Source organism: Larus michahellis, chromosome 3, assembly GCF_964199755.1.
Source record: "Larus michahellis chromosome 3, bLarMic1.1, whole genome shotgun sequence".
Classification (NCBI taxonomy): domain Eukaryota; kingdom Metazoa; phylum Chordata; class Aves; order Charadriiformes; family Laridae; genus Larus; species Larus michahellis.
Genome location: NC_133898.1, coordinates 18,448,140 through 18,466,075, shown reverse-complemented (window position 1 = coordinate 18,466,075; position 17,936 = coordinate 18,448,140). Strand labels below are relative to the sequence as shown.

At 38.2% G+C, this 17,936-nt stretch overlaps 1 protein-coding gene across 5 annotated transcripts in view; it reads right to left on the bottom strand.

Moving 5' to 3' along the window:
- FBXO11 (F-box protein 11) overlaps nucleotides 1-17,936 on the bottom strand; it is a 79,015-nt gene that overhangs the window by 31,170 nt on the left and 29,909 nt on the right. For 3 of the 5 annotated variants that reach the window (XM_074578919.1, XM_074578918.1, XM_074578917.1), the window contains exons 2-5: nucleotides 8,762-8,889; nucleotides 8,561-8,642; nucleotides 1,786-1,945; nucleotides 312-441 (exon numbers count right to left, since the gene is read on the bottom strand). In XM_074578919.1, coding sequence (XP_074435020.1) covers nucleotides 312-441; nucleotides 1,786-1,945; nucleotides 8,561-8,642; nucleotides 8,762-8,889 — 500 coding nt within the window. The remainder of the gene's footprint in view (nucleotides 1-311; nucleotides 442-1,785; nucleotides 1,946-8,560; nucleotides 8,643-8,761; nucleotides 8,890-17,936) is intronic. The other 2 variants (XM_074578915.1, XM_074578916.1) reach the window with 2 other exon arrangements.

Here is a 17,936-nt window from a genome sequence, read left to right as displayed (position 1 = left end):
ACAATTTTTTTGAGGTTTATTTGTGAGCTACAGACCATGACAATCTCTTCCACAGAATATCAGCAATGCAAAACATGAGGAAAACCCAAAATAGAAGAGCTGGATGCTCAAATGCTCCACTTTACCATGATGTGTCTCCCCAAGCTGTGCTTCATAACACAATACAGGAATCTCTCCCCACCTCCTCATACCATCACCTTATTTAAAGTCTAAAACCAAAATAATTAGTATTGTCAGCCACATTTCAAAGTTGGGTTTTTTACCTTTATAAACAATCTGTAAATTGGAATATAAATGAATACTACTGTTACCAGTTGCTGAAAGCTTTCTTTCCAGGGATTTGGATGTTCATATTCTTCTGGATTAATCTGATAAAATTTACCAGGTTCAGGATGCATCATTGGACGAGTGTACTCAAATACTTCCATATACAATCTTTTCCTGAGCAGAAGTGTCAAGCAGAAAAGAAAATTAATGTATTTCTGATTACTATTCCATTCTAATATAAACACACCAAATGTTAAAAACTGGGATTTTTCCAACAGCATTCACCAGTCTGTGACAGTGGATTTGACCAGGATCAGTACCAACCACTTAAAAACACTTCCAAAACAATTTTTCTGTTGGACTGACTTCTGTGTTTTTCTAAGAAAAATTTTGACATGTGTTTCACAATCCAAGACACAGTTCTCAACATGTAATTTCCACAAAGAAATTTAAGTAGTTATACTGTTTCTGGAATCAGAGTCTATTAACTACAGCATTGTTTTAACACTTAGGAAAGCTAGTAGCGTAAGAAGAACAAAGCTTAAAATGTTCCACCACCTCTTCCTCACCTTACCAAAAAAAAGGCTAAAAAAATGCATTCAGAGAGAATAAGTGATGCACTGTATTTCAGAAAGAGTTCATTGGTAGACAGATTACAGTGGTTCAAGAAGAAGCAAATAGCACACGAAGCACACAATTGGATTCTTTTCATTAGTGCCAGAATACAAATAATCGTATGTCTGAGCCTGATGATATTAAGCCCAGACTTCCAAGATGACACTGAATTTCAGAAGTTGTAATTCATTTGACAAGACATCCCCAACACGGTCTTTAAAAAAAAAAAAAGAACACTCCCTACACACACACTTTTGTGATGTTATACCCAAAGTTTGATCTTTTTCTTTTAGTCTTAATCATTATTTAAAAAAACCAAAAACAAACAAAACCAAACAACCTAGAAACATGTTATTTTTTCCCCTTATAAAATAACAGAAATTGAGATCCCATTTATCCAAGCTATCAATAACCCAGGAGCAGGGTGGATTCATATTGGGGAAAACAGCCTGAGTATCCAACCATTAAACAAAACAAGCAAAAATAAAACCAGTCCCCATCCTCCCCAAAAGATCTAAATAACACTAGACAAAACTTGCATTTAATGTTAAGAAATGTGTTTCTTCTTTTGTGTAAAGGAATACAATCCCCACAGAAGCACGAAAAAGGTCAAAGAGGGGAAGAAAGGAAGGAGTGGCTACTGAGGGAATACCTCACCGATTTTAAACTGGACATTATTTAACTAGTATCTAAACTACTAGAGAATTAAAAGTTTTACTGTTTAACACATATAATCAGATATTCATAAGTAACAAATAATGCTTAAGTAAACCAGACATATTAAAATACAATTGGTTTTAATTCAACTAATTGCAACCAACATTTCAGTTTTTCTATTGCACTGGCATCTCGTGCAGCACATCTAATATTTCTCAAGATAATGAGGAATAGCTTTTCGCTTACCACAAAATTGGATCATTAGCCAGCTCACTGAAGCGTTTACACACACAGGCTGCTCTACAGAGATCCTGCTCCAGCAGGTAGGAGAAGATCTTTAGAACGACTTCATCTGGCAACTTCTCCTGAAGATATTGTTCTGCAGGGGCTGCTATTAAACAGTAATCTGTATAAGATTATTGACATATTTAACCAGACCAAATTATGACCGAAGTAGATCACCAACTTGCCATTTGAAAGATTCACATTTAAAATGCCAATGATCTCAAAGCAACTTTTTTTTTTTTAAGTACATTTCATCTAAATCCAAAGGCAAAAAAAGTAGTAAATGGTTGACTGGAATCAGGCTGAAGTTACAGACTTCAAGTCCTCTTTCAGAACTTTTTAATTCACCTTTTCTATTGGAGGAATCAATCTGCACACAATTGCAGATGTTAAGTAGGCTACTGTGCACGTTCCAGATATACTCGCTCCTCACCGCTATTACATTCATTGTGGTTCAATTAACCCACGTTATCCATATAATAATCCAGTCCCAAAGTCAAAATCTCTGCAAATGTTTTCAAACGCAAGAGAATTTACTCAGAAATAGTCACCATCTAAAAAAACTACTAGTAAAACTTCCTTGTTCTCCCACAATGAGCACATTAGGAAAAAGGATGTCTGCGATGCAGGAAACCACTAGCAAGCAGCAATTCCAAAGTCTCCCCCTTCCACTTACTCTCATTTAGGCTCTTTTTTTTTAAAATGAAAAAATCTAAGCCAGAGTTAAGTGTTAGCCTTGCCAGATGTTGTCTTTCTTCAGAGAGCTTTGAGAAAACGGCATTCCTGTAACGCTGTGCGGAGACGTGTGCGCACTTTGTTAAAGCCCCGCTCTTGGACACACATGCACTCTACGTACCCCAGTTCATGTAGGAACCCCCCAGCTGCAGTTTGTGTTTCTCATGAGACACTTCTGTGGCAGCTGTCCTCACAAACAAGTTCTGTTTGCACAGGTCACTTGTTTGGTTATTGTCCTTGGGACACTTTCTCAGGCAAGTTTAGAGGATTTGTATGCAAGGCATTAAATGTCCTGCTACATTCATAATGCACTTACATCCGTGTAATGCCTCTTGCATTATTTGTTTTTTCCTAGAACATCTGAACCTAGGGAGCAAGAGGGCCATCATTTTGGCTACTACAGGAAGCCTACTAAAGTGGCCCTCTGAAAGACAACCTACTAAATTTGAGGGAACAGCTTTCTGAAAAATAGTTTCCATGTGAGATTCCACCCCACCCCATCCCCTCCCCCCCCCCCAAAAAAAAAGCCCCCTAGTCTTCCCTGAGCAAAGCAGCCCAAATAGCGATGTTGTTTCCAGCTAGAAGACGCACGAACTGCAAGGACCAGAACTGTGGCTTTTAGGAAGATGCTAAACTGTGGTCTACAGATGACATCACCAGAACCTGTGTACTATGAGAGAACTGATTAAAGCTGTTTTTCCAGGGTGTCATGCTTACACCTGTGGTCAGATTAGTTAGTAGAAATTCTGAAATATTACTGACTTTGCAGTGACTTTCCCTAAACCTGTTCCCTGTTCCTTCTTGCACCATTGTATGAATGTCACCTTGGTGATTCACAAATACTGATTTTCTCTAAAATGCTAGGAGGGCATTTATCCAGTTGACTGATGCTGTTCTTGACAGTAACGCTGCTTACAGTCATAAGCTATAGATACATGCCACTTTAATCCAACAGAAATCTATGCTGTACAAAAGGGATGAGTCTCACCATTCCGCATGCCAATAGCTATTTGCTCCCAAAGTATCCTTTAGGTTGGTAGTACTGATCATGGACAGAATCAACCAGAATTTTTTTTTTCTTCACCCTTACCCATCCTTCTCCAAAATAATTATTTTATGGATCAGCTCCTTGTTGTAGTTCATTGCAAAGCTACAGAAGTGCTAGCATGAGCACAAGGAAGGAGACAGGAATGAATGCCCAGAAGCTGGCCAATACAGTATCCTTCAGCAGCTGTATTATTAATACCAGATTAAAAAAATTACTTTTATTCAAAAAAACAAAATAAAATTACGAGTCAGGCTGAAGCCAGTAAACTAGCAAAACTAATAAAAAGCAAGTTATCTGGAAAGGCCTTAGGCTCAAAAGGCACTTGGGGAGCATATACCAGCAGTCCATCAGGTGAATGTGGTTGGGTATCACCAAAAAAGTGTTACACGCACCATCAATGCTGCTTTTTAAGAAGGTCTTTTTCCACTGAAACTATAAAGGCAGCAGCAATCCAGTCTACAGTCCTAATTATCCTTGAAATGCATCACAGGGTAACTGGACATTGCTTCTGAATTCATCTTTTTCTGGTAGCTTTCCAGTTAGATGTGGAGATAGTCTTCTACTGTCTTACAAGCTGAAATGCTATGTTGCGAATGCGAGGCTGTAAATCCTCACAAGCCTTCCATGACTCGTCTTCTCCTTTTAACATACAGATCCCCAAGACATACAATTTGATCATCTTCCCAAGACAATCAGCTACTTCCCTAAACAACCTGCAGAATTTTTTCTTCCTTAGGAACTTGATTAATTTTTTATTGAGGAGGGAAGTTCACTAGTGTAGCGCCTCCCATCGCTCAACAGTTCATACTCCCATTTTCCTCCCTAGGTCCTATCTCGAAACAAAAACTGCAATCCAGATGCATTTCCTTACTGCAAGGGGCATGGACCAACTTTGATAGTGTCAAAAAAACTTCTTGCAATCAAAAAAAAATTGCCTCAATAAAACCCCACCCCACCCCCTGAAGTTTTTCAAGTTGTATTTACTCAGAAACTTAGGCACTGCTTGCAAAATGAAGACGATGATTTTACAGGTGTTTGCTATCCTCACCCACGTTTATCCAAAATCCTGTAGAAGTGAGAGATTTAATTTAAATTGCCCTTCTGCTCAATTTAGAAAAAGGGGTTGATATAAGATTTCTCCACTCAAATCTCTGATATGGTCATTACTAGGTGGAATTCTCCAGTATAATTTGAAAGCTAATTTGCTTCTTATGTGAAGACTTAAATACCCTCGGGGTCCAAGAGGGAAGTCCATGCTTTTGTTTTATAAATTCACAATTGGGGTATCTTTTAGTAATATGTTCTTCCTCCCGGTTTACAAAAATAAGCCGAAACAGTTTTAAAGGTTTGTCTGGCCTCCAAATCAGAACCATTTGTGTGCTGCAACTGCTTACAGTTTTATGCCTATTGACAAAGTGAAGGTTAAGTCTGAAATGTATACTCTTACTAAAAAAAAATAAATTGTCAGTTTTCCAAAAAAGTGTTAAAAATAGACAAGAATAAAAATAAAAACAAAGTGCAAGAGGTCATCACCAATCTATCTTTTCCCTAACATAAGTTGACAGTTGAACTATTTATGATTTTAATAAAGTGTTAATATACTAGACAACTGAAAATTAGAAACACAGCTGGTTATGTCATTCTGTTTCCACAGGATATGCGTGAAACTATTTCAGTTTCAATTTTGCTCAGTTAGTAGACAGAAACTAGTATAGTAATACCAAGACAGAGGGCAGAGAAAGCTGCCTGAAAGTGAATTACCTTCTTTGTACAAAGACCAAGAATGCCATCCCATGAATCCCAATTTGTAAATTATGCCTTGTATGGATACCTTTTTTGTCTATTTTAGTGGAGAAGATGGAGACAAATAGGTTTTGTTCCGTAAGGAGGCATTTAGTAAAAATATTTTCTTGTTAAGTAGAAATACGTCAGAAAACATAGCATGCAGTGTTCTTGGAGGAGTGTCTTATAAATCAATAGGAGAAGTCAAAAATAAATTTAAAAGGCAGTAAGTTCTGTGAACTATGAGTTGTCCATGTACCTAACGTACAGAACAATCAGTGAGCGATCCAGTAACCTAGAGTATCTACTGCGACTCTGTAGTTCAGAGAAAAGGAAGAAATTACTTGTCTCTGAACTGAAGTCTCCCAAAGATGGTTAAAAGTCAGCAAGAACTGCCCAGCATAAAACAGATATGCAAATGTAGTAATCTTAAAGCAAGAGAGGAAAAAACCTACACAGTAACAAACAAAGAGTATGTCAAATGATTAAAACCCTGGATTAAAATTATATGATGAGACGAGAGGTACTGAAGACACTGAAATATCCCAGTAAGAGGAAGCCTGTTTACAGTTGAGGTAACGTAAGGAAATAGTCAGAATATACTGAATTTTAATATTTCTGTAAATTAAGAAATATTATAGTAATACATGATACAAATATTTAGATTACTAAGATCTAAAAGCTGTCAATGTTTTCTACAGATGTCAAACAAATGCTGAATGTGTAGGTTTACCAGTCATTTGTGATGTAAGCAGCACAGCTCCATCATAGCTTTTCTTATCTAAATTTTCGGTTTCTTCATTTTTTGTATTCTACTTAAAAGACTGTAAGTGAAAAATTATTTACATATTTTCTATAATGCGTTGCTTTCTCATCAAGATTCTTGTATATTCATTAATCATTCTGTCTCAGGATTGAAGAACTCATTGTCTACTGCAGAAACCACTGGAGGACAGGGTTGCAAATAATAGGAAAAAAACATGTCAGTATTTCAAAATTCTAATGCGTTCTTCTTGACAGTATCCCAGAGTAATCCCCCCCCCCCCCCCGCCCCCGCTTACAATTTGAAATAGCAACTCTCTCTCAGGAGCACTAATTCTGAAATCAGTATTAAAATAAGGAATAGTCTTTTGTTTTTTCCCCAACTACTGGCTCCTCTCCAGTTGGAAACACTAATTGACTGGCATTTCTCCTTTCATCTCTGCCAAATTTTCCTCAACCTAGGGTCCATACCAGAAGGAACGGATCTCCACGAAGACATTTTCCTGTGTTTCTAGTCCCATGCCTTCATTTCATCTACAGTTCTAACATAAACAGTTGTACATTCCAGGTGACAATACACCATCTCCACTGATGACAATCCAGGAAGTCTCATGCTTACAACTCAGTCACAACAGCTATCATTAGCTATGCTAACAAAAAAACAGGGGCGGGGGGGGAGAAAATCTCACTGCAATCAATACTTGTACAAATTTACAGCGATATCTTGCAAACTCAATGGGGAAAATAAAAAATAACCATCATCTATACTGGGAAAGAGATTAATAGAAAACTAGGAAAGAAATTAATAGAGAACGGGCTGAGAGAGACACTCCCTTGTTAGATTGTGACTGGTTTGAATACAATCTTGAAAGTACAATTATAAAATCATTGTTTACAATTCCTCTGGTAATTCCACGCTGGAGAAGCCTCCACAATCCCGGTACTTTCTCCACATGAGCTCAAGAATGTAATAAAAGGAACGCGCAGCGAAAGTGTGGAGAATTCCTTTGGAAATTAGTGTCATTCATGCCATAATTTGTACCACAGGACTCCAGTGGAAAAAAAAGTCACATACCTTCACTAAAGCAAGGAGGCAAGTAAAAGTATAATGAAGAACACATCAACAGTGAAGGACATTGAAGAAAAACTAAGAACTGGCAAGAGAAACTGAGCCTATGACAAAACAAGTTTGCACAAGGCTTCAGATATCAGATCAGGAAATGAAACTGGAAGTAAAGTGACACAGGTTGATGTTCAGTTGGTTCTGGCAATTTCAAGGATATAAATCTGAGGTTAAGTGATTCTTAAACACTTGCTGAAATAGAGTTAATCAGGGAGGGGGGGAAGGTGGCAGTGGTGAACAGAGAAGGTGAAAAGCCAGAAAAAGCAGGCTTCAACAGAAGCAATGAAAATGGACAAAAGCCTTATGCCAGCTGCTCAGTTTTAATCCACAATGTTAAGGGAGACACAGACTGAAAAAAAAAAAAAAAAACAACAAAAAAAAACAAAAACAAAAAAAAAAGAAAACACCACACACACAAGAACAGCAACAGAAACCACATCAATGGGAGCTGGCAAGCGTTGGTTCTTGATTTTCCAGGAAAAGTGACAGCAGATCTCCTGGAACTAAAGAGTGTGTCAGGAAATAAAAAGGGGAAGAAGCACAGAGACTGAAAAATGACATAGGAAAAAGAACAAGTAGGATACATGTGCCTATGTATGTGCGTGTATTTATATATAATGTGTGTGTGCAAACAAAAATCACACACGTAGACATACAATATAGTTACATACGCATGTACTACATTATGTGTTTGTTATACAATGTGCATATACTGTATATGTGTGTGAAATATATGTGCGTGTATGCATGTAGATATATGTGTAGTTTTTTATTTATAAACACACACACACACAAAATCTCTCTCTCCCTGTCTCCACAATTACGTGCTACGATGACATACCAAAACTATCTCTAAACAATATACTGGGGCAACACATCAATACGAGGAACGGTAAATAAGCCTAGTCAGAGTGCTGCACCATTGCAGCATTACGGCTTCTAACAGTAGCTTGGATACAACTACATAGCACTTGGAGGAGAATAAAAAACAAACAAAACCAAAACAAAAAACAAAAAAACACCAAACCAATGTGCCTGCAGTGAAGCTGGCAGACTAAAGGACCAGATTCTAAAAGTCAGCTTAAAATCACACTTCCAAATTTCAAGTTCAAAACAAGTTCGTAGTTGTTTTTTTCACTAGTGTTTCTTAGTTTGAGAACAGACGGGGGGCTGGGGGGCGCGCAGGGATAAAAAAAAAAATATCAGTTTGGCAGTAGTGTGTGGGTGAAGGCAAAATGTCTCCACCCCTTCTCCCCCACCCCCTTTTTTGTACAAAAAGTTATTACCTGATAAATCCTGGGATTTTCCAGATACTCTAGCACGTTTAGCTCGGTGACCAAAGTTTTCAGTAGCTGAAGTGGAGGCACCCTTTAATGAAGTAAATAAGAATTAGTTTAGTCATTAGGTAACTCATGAAAAGTATTAATTAGCTTCCTATTCTTGAAACAGTAAGATTTACTTTACAATTAAAGCCAAACAAAAGTTACCTCCATGCTGCTCTTTGTAGGGCAAGCTGTTCTTTTAGGTAAAAGAGTTTTTCTGCGAAGTTGGTATGGACTGTTTTGTGCACCAGGACCTGATTCTTCTGCAACCATATCTGCAGGTACATCATCATCTGTCAACAAAAAAGGAAACGTGCTAATTAGAATTGTAGTTTTGTTTTATACCATAAAAATGCTACAGAAATTTTGAGATAAATACATCCAGTCAGTGAGGCGGGGAGGAAGTGCTAGAGCACACAGAACTTTTAGTGAGAAATCAGACATACACAGCATACATAAAATTACATGAGAAAGTACGCATGAATTAACTTATGTTCTCCATATGTACACAGCAGCTATACCAAAAGCTGCTCAAAAAAAAAACAACAAAAAACTGAAACAAATCAAAATCCTAGGCTTTTGGTTTCTCTGCAAGCATATAATGCACTGTGCTAATTCCATCACCTCATTACCTCAAATTTTTCACCTATCAGTGTAACAAGAAACACTGGAATTTCAATTATTAACCAGACCTTATCAAGAAATCCTTTAGTAAACATGGCATTTAGTACAAAACTCAAGGCGGAATTATCCCCAAACATTTCAGGAATAGCCCAGGCTAGCACACAAATCCTTCTGTAAAATGGAGGTAGCTTTAAATACATACATTCCGATTGCCTAAATTACACTTAGAAAAGTAAAAGTATATTCTCTCCCCGCCCTTTAAAAATAAAAAGTGAAGAAAGTGTGATGAGTTTAATCTTTAAAGTTTTTGATTCATTAGTTTCAATTTTTCAAGTTCATATATTTATGGAACATACTCAAAATAAACAAGGAATAATTACTTATCACTGCATGCCATACAACTAGCATCACATAATAGAGTTACAAAAATTTAAAAGAAGACAAGAACAATAACTGTCTAGACAATAAATTAAAGCCCAGCTCCACTTACAAGGTATACTTTCTGCAGATGCTTAACTGCGAGAAAAGAATTTTGGACTCCCTTTTCATTTTAACTGCTTTTTTGTTTTTAAACTGGGTAAAACATGATGTAAAAGTGACAGCCAGAAAAACAATATTGTAAACCAAACCGTTTTCCTGAAAATATTAGTGTGAAGAGAGACTGATGTTGCAAAAAAAAAAAGACACACCCACCCTAAACGCCCCCCCTACCCTTCAAATATTGAAAGTCTGTTTAAAACACAAAGAAAAGCCATTTTAAAAGTTCTAAAGATTCACTTATATTTCAAGATCTTAATGTCATGATTTTCATAAGGGTTTTTTGTTTGTTTTTTGACATAAACTACAAAACATTACAGTTACACAAGGTTATGGATGCCATTATAGCCCAAGCTGCTACATCAGTGACAGCTAACCAACAAAATACTGAGAAAAAAAAAAGCTATTTCAGTGTCCTCCTGCTTTACTCTGGTCCCAATCTTTCCTCTGCCTTAGCAGATATTTATAAATTACAAACCTTGTCATGTATCATAAACGGATCACAACACTGATGGGATATCTAGAGGACAGAAGCTGGTAAAAAGATGAAGTTAGCTGGTGGTACGTGTGCAACTTCACACAGTCATCTCAGAGTATCCTCAGCTCATTAATCCACGTGAAAACTAACCCTGCAAGAGGTACCTCCATGACTAGCCCTTGCCCAGCCCAGCAGCTGGTCCAGCTTGGCAGAACCACATGGAGGGGACAAGACCACACGACTGGGAAGAACAATGATCCCTTTTGCACCAACAGCACAGGTTTTTAAGGACAAAAGTGTGGAACTCTTACCAAGAACCCACCACCTTTTAAAACAACAGAACAACCTCCTTAACTTCAAATAGAAGCTAGCTCCCTCTCCCCATGACACCCCTCACTAGCACCTCAGCACTTCTCTACCTCTGAAGGTGAAGTATTTATGCATTATGCAAAAAACCTGAAGGACACTGACGGATGAACTGCAGCGCATTTTCCTGTGAAGGAGTGTCTGGCCCAGCGTTGGCATTGCACGCCTGCGGGAGGTTACTGACCCCAGAGCAGACCCATTGCACGCTCATGATTCAGTCACCTAATCTTACCTGTTTCTTTTAATCTCTGACAGAAAATACCCTACCAATTTAACAAGACATCAGAAGGCGGAAGAGAGAAGCTGCTACAGGAGAGTTCCCAGCCCTCCCTAGCACTCCTGAGTGGAGAAGCAGCTGTGGGGCTGAAGTGGGTCCTGCCAGGAGGACTTCAGGTGGCCACCACCAGCAGCCAGGCTCTCACAGCAACACACCCAAACTCAAATACTCAAACACTGCAGCATGTATCTACCTTGCACCCGTTATTTCTATTTAAGATCCGATACAGCAATTATGATTTCTGTTGCTAATATCCCCCAGAAGCATGCTGCTCAGGGATTCTGAGTGTCTTATCTCAACCCTGTTCCCCTATTTTGCATTGAAGACACAAAATGACTGTCTGAACGGCTGGGTTTTTTCCCCTTGTTCTGGATGGTCAGTACAATAGTTCAAAGTTGCCACATGAAACACAGCAAAAGCATAATAAGCAAAGGAAACAGGGGAAAAAAAAAGAAAAAGAAAAATCAAAGCACAGAATTTTGATCCTGCGGTAGGCAATGAAAAGGGCACAGGCAAACCCCAATCAGGTCCTTAGAAGTAAACCCACAGAGGCCACTAAGGACAAAACATATTACTGCTGGAAAGAGAAGGCAAAAAGCCTGTGGGGGGAAAATGGAAGTAAAGGTCAGTTTGGCTGAAACACTGAAGGACTGTTTAAGCAGAAAAGAAACGTATTCATTTTCTTGTGGTGGATTTAGGAGGATGGCAGGAGTCACACTCAAAGATCACTTTTCTAGCACAGCTGACATTAAGGCATATGCACACATTCACTCAGATTCACAGCAGGTATCAGAAGAATTAAAATCTTCCTTTTTTCCCATCGAAGCGGTGAGGTAGATGAGAGAAGGGCACCAGGGAAAGCCTGAATCCATGCAGTGCAGGGGAAGCAGAACTATCAGCGTGCCCAGCGTGCCCGTCACTGCTGAGCAATGCCAGCCCATGGGCACCAGCGCATGTGGGACATACCGTGACAGCCGCTCACATACCATGAGAGTGGCTCTCAGGGAGGAGAGTACCTCAGGAACCAAGAGCCTCCAGCCTGGCCCCACTGCCAACCTGCTAATTGCTCACAGGTAATTTGCTGGCTATAGAAGGATAAGGAGAGTCAGGTGAGTTAGATGCCTTCTTTCTCACCAGCTGTTCCAGTCACTTCTGAGGGGCTGACCAGCTCCTGCACAGATTTCTAACCTTTCAGGAACAATAACAACTGATAATATTTTTCCAAATGTGGCCTGTGTAGTTACTGTCAAGTGAAATGTTATCAAGAAACCTGGAGGTCTTAAGTGATCTGTTACAGAAGTAGCCCCGGTGCTTGTTTTCAGCCTTCCAAAAGCTCCCTTGGAAGCTCTGAACAGACTAAACCAGCTAGAGATACATACTGCTCAGAAAGTCGTATTTCCTGAAGACTGCAGATTGCCTTTCCCCAAGCAAACCACATGACAACACTAATACAGACCGAGGACTCCAAGAGCTGCATTTTGAAAATCCTCCCCTAAAACAAACCCCCACACTCACCTAACAGACATGCAACTGCTCTGAAATGGAAAAAACAATTTTAAAATACAGAACCTGAGCGCCTCCAAAATTTTTTTCAAAAACCCTATTTTAAAGCATAACAGTATCAGCTACTGCATCTAATAACATAAATGAAAGGCACTATGATCACGTTTGTTGATGGTAGAAGTATAAAAGTCAATAAACAGATTTTGGAGAGTGTGTGTATAATATTAATATCCTCATACAAACACCTGCTGAAATGACTGCCAGATGCTCTCAGAGTTTTAACCAAGTCAATACATTTGCAGTTTTTAAGAGATTAAATTAAGCTGAGTCTGCTCTCAAGTAAACATTTACGTGAACATTTTACACCAATTATATTGTATAGTAAGATAAAACAATAGAATGGTTAGAGTTGGAAGGGACCCTAAAGATCATCTAGTTCCAAAAATGATTTCAAACAAAATCACGTTTATTGAAAATTAAAAACTTTGTGACACTGACAGGTCAAAGCCTACATTTAAATGAAGAGACATCTTATTTGATAGTTCAAAATGGCTCATGACACATGAGCCACAACACTACAAGCTTTAACACCCACAAAAGACCAGTAAGCACAAACACTTCCAGGAAGGAAAGAAAAATAAAATTAATCTTCTACTCTGTCAACTGCTATAATCAAGACTGTCTTGCATTTCCACAAATGCTATAGAACCGTTTACATTAAAAAGTACACAATTAACCTTTCTGTTTCAGGAAGACACTGTAAATTACAGAAAAGTGACAGAGGACTGTCAAAATAATTTATTAAAAAAAAATACACAGATCACTTCTAAAGAAAGTCTATCACGTCTGCACCATCTTCTTTACAAAACCATGTACATGTGGTTTCACTTCTACCTTACGCATGTTCAGATAGTATTTCCAAGAGTCATCTTTAATATTAATGACAACTGTTGTGAAGACATTAGGGCTGATAAAAGCTTTAAGAAAAAAAAAAAGTATTTAACCCCCACAAAGTACACGCTTATCAGAAAAAAAGAGAAAGGGGGGGAGGTTTCAAGGGACGAAGCTCATACACTAATCTGCAGTGTTTAATCACTTAGTTTTAACATGGCAATTTCACTTTTTTTTTGTGCTGTTTTTCCACATCTTCACAAGATGGGGTGGGGGGAACAAAACAACCCAAAAAAAAAAAAAAAGATTTGTAGTCAAGAGAGGTGAAATGCTGGGAGCAGCAGGTATTCCCAAACAGACACAGCACTGAAATTGTTTCTGCAAACTGGGGGAAGAAAATGGTGGGAAACTTAACCAACTAGTTTTAAAATAGAGAAATCTGTATCAACTTGGGAGTAGGTCCAAGACAAAGACCTCTGAAAAATAAAGTCAACGTATATTGAACCTATCTGAATGAAGGGATGATTCATCTTGCCTATCAAATTTCAAAGTAACAGTTCATCCTACAGTGGCTTAAATAGAACCAGTAAAATTTCTGTGTGAAATAATAAACTATTAATACAAAAAATCCAAGCACTGTCCATCTTCATAATTAGAAGAAAATCTGAGAAATGCAACTAAAATGTGAACTCATATATAGCTCACTCAGTTGCTTTGGGTAGAGTGAATCTTGCCGTGTATTTGGCAAAACACGGCTAAGGCATACTGCCAGCCTGTGAGATGACAGCTCCAACTACCTCACTGCTGGAGTAGCTTAAAATTGCTGAGGAGAAGAAAAAATGAAACAAGTTTAAAGGAGCAGAAAAGGAAGGTACACGCAAAAGAGAGAGCAATAAAGACAAAATGACTTACAAAACAGGAGTACAAGGCAGGAGTTCTGAATTTGTACATACAGTAACTGCAAAAACATTAACAACTCCATAACCAATTGTCAACCCAAAAAACAAGGAGAACACGCCCACCCACCATTTTCCTTTAAGCTACAAAATCTCTGGGAGTGAGCTGTTAAATAAATGTCAGTAAATAAAATCAGTAGTGTGACTGACACTCATCCTATGTCCTTGCAAACATTCCCAACAAGTGGCTGACACTTAAAAGCAGATACAGTACCAAACCCGGAAGACACTGAGTATAGAAATGGTACATTGTATTCCATATCTCCGAGCTAGAGTTTACCACACCAGTAGAAGCTTTCCCATTGATTCAGGGCTGCATTTAAGGGTTAGTTTAAATTACAGAGGGCAAGTTGCTTTTGAAATGGAGACCATTTTCTTTTGAGAGCTATCTGAATCTCCCTCTGAAGAGGCAGCCACTAGCTAGGAACACCACCACTAACAAACAAACAGAACAGAAAACAAACCAACCCAGACAACTCAAAAACTGAGAAAGATGACATGCAAAGTTCACTGAGCCCAGACCCAACATGTCCTAAGGGCAAGAGCATTTTGGTGGTCTTTCGCTGTCAAGTTCCACTTTTCTAAAGCGGACTTCAAAAAAAAAAAACCACAAAAACTGAAAAAACCCCAAAAGAAACAGGAGGCATGTATACAGCAACTCCATTTTATGTTGAATGTTAAAAAAACCTTGATATTAAAATAAGAAGTAGCTGCAAACTCATCTACTACTAACACAAAAGAGACCTTAATAATTACCGTAATATGTTTTAATTATCGTTATGGAAAGAAACCCTGTAGCATTTCCCAAGCAATATCCAAAGCAGCCTGACTCACATAAAGATAAAATCTAAGAATTGGTATTTTTGTAAGGTTCTGACAGCATAGGTCAACAAGAAGGATTAATCTCTGCCAGGAGTCAAGGCTGTTTGGAACTTGAAGAGACCCAGCAAGAAAGAGATCCAGTGAGGGATCTCCACTCAGCGTAGCTGGCTTTCAGTTTGGAAAGGGGACAGACCTAACATTAAAAATGTATACTTTCTTAAAGCCTACAGAAAGATCAGGCTTACTGAACGCCATATGGAATAAAGAGATTCTGCCTTCTGGGAAGCAATAACTAGACACCATAACCATTACTGACTACTAGAATATTTTAAATATACATACAATTTCTTACTGATAATAACCCAAAGATATACAATATAAAAATATGCAAGCTTATTGTAATTTGCAATGGCTTATATAATAAACAAAATGTACATGGAATATCTACAATTTTTCCTGTATAGAAATTACTTCTTAAATTGAGAGAAGGGAAAAAAAAAGTTACACTTTAAGATAAAAGTCTTGGTACTTGTACAGAGCAAAATAAAAACACACACCACACCACTCCCCCAACCTCAAGAATCACACAGCACCTTTTTGGAATTTACATTTTAAGGTTTTAAAATCAATACCCAAATGAGGCAGCTTATTACTCTTTGCAAATAGGTCGTGCAGTCATGATGGCCTAAAAAGAATAAGAATAGATCAGACACTCAACTCTACCTGTATTTGCTCAAAAGCTCATGTTAGTTTTACAATACATTTAAATGTATTTTCTACAGGGAGAAAAGTAACTACTACTTCTATCCACATGGAGAATTTCTTAAGGCTTAGATTTTTTTTCTCTGTGTGTGTTATTCTTAGGATCTAGTGGAAATTAACTTTTATTTAAGAATCTGATCTTTTCTCCTCCTCAGCACATTGTGAAGCCCACTACAGCAATGCTTACATAGGTCACTCAGATCAGACAGGAGAGAAAACACTCCCTCCAATGGTTTGTTAGGTCAACCAGCACCCTCAAAATGCTGCGTACTAAAATACAGCTTCTATACGCAAGGCAAAAAACATCAAGTTCTTACAACCGGCACCAAGCGAACAGAAAGTGAAAGGAGACAACTGGGAAAGATAAACTGGCTGCAAGCCCAAAACTTGTCCCCGGCTGTATTTCTTTAAAAATTATCAACCATCACAAACAGCTGCTCACATCTCTGAATCTCGTTCACTAGGAAGTTCATAGTTTAAAACCATCCAGCACAAAAAACACGTGTGAACACTAGTTAAAAACCCCTCCGGGTACTACGAAGAATATTTTCCTTTTCAGAAGCCACAAGCAGAAAGTGGTACCTAGGATTTGATGAAAAAAGTCGAGTTTCTTTCCACAACCACCCCTCCAAGAGAGATATTTAATACCAGGTTAAAGCTTGGTAAAAACACCATAGCACACACATTTTTATTAGACATACAGAATAATTGTGCAAGTACCTGCGTATTTGAGCTACTTGTTAGATAACTCATTTTAGAGAGGGAAGACAAAAATCTTTTCCTTAGAACAAGCAGCTCTAATAATCAGCACTAGCATGTTTCAAACAATAGTACCAACAAACTACAATAAGGAGATAGATTTTTCCTTTGGTAATTTTAAAAATTATACTGTTTTCCCAAACTGATGATAACTGTACTACAGCATCCTCTATAACATTTAGCAAACTCATAAACAAATCTCCAGGTGGCTGCTTTGCAAGTATTTTATTAAGAGAACTTCCCCTCCTGCTTAATAGGCAGCTTGACTCCTGCTCTGACAAGCTTTCATTGAGAAGGGACAAGGATCCCTTTTTGGGTGCATTCCTCATTAATAAAGCAATACTTTCAAAGCTGTGGCCTTGCTGCATGGTTCCTTGATGCTGCAGTGAAAAAGCTGACCAAGTAGATTTTAAAGGTTCAGGAATATACAACATTTAAGAGCCTTTCCTACGTAGTGCTTAAGAGCCTTTCCTCATTACATTTCTGAGTGATACTAAAGAAAACAGTCTTTATTACTACAAGCTGATTTTTTTTTCCTGTCTATTCTGACTACTGACTCAAGTTTCAAACTAGAACCAATTTAATTAAGATTTCTACCTGGTCATATCGCTTCATTTGTTAGAGCAGTCAAGTTACCAGTCTCGAAGGTCACCCCCCTCTTTGGCTGAAATACAGCAACTTTCATCTCATTAAAAAAGCATAGCCAGTGACAACAATAAAAACACACTGAAAGAGGTTCCAGTTTCCAGTATTCCCATTTTATTCTGCATCACAACTGAGCAGAAAAAATGTTTCTGATCAACCACCACACTTTAACTTCAGGGAGTACTTCAAGGTGCCTGAACAGAGGTGAGAATGCAACCCTGTGACCACACCCTTGGAACTACTACAATGGAAAATAACACCAAACAAGAAACCAAACAAACCTCTTCTTCGCCTTCCTCCCTACAAAAAAAAAAAATCTCACCTTACCAGGAGGTGGTATCTCAGAGAGGAAGAAATGATAGATTCTCCAATAGCAACACCAAAACGACCAAAACACATGCACTTTGGTGGCACAGAGGAATTGTTGAACCAAGCAGACATTCACACTTAATAAAAAAACCCAGCCCAAAAACAACCCAAAAAAACCACCATCACCCAATAAAGAACTCAGTTCCCTGAACTATGCTGTTAGGAAAACAGCTGGATATTGATAGGATGAAAACCAGGCTCCAAAACTTACGTAATGGGAAGAGGGCAGACTCTGGCTGGGGTCAGCTGGGACAATTAAGCAAATTAGTTTTATGGAACGGTCATTAAGGCAGACCAGTCATTGCATCTTGTCTGACAGCCTGGCTCAGGCTAGATAACATTTTCCTGAGA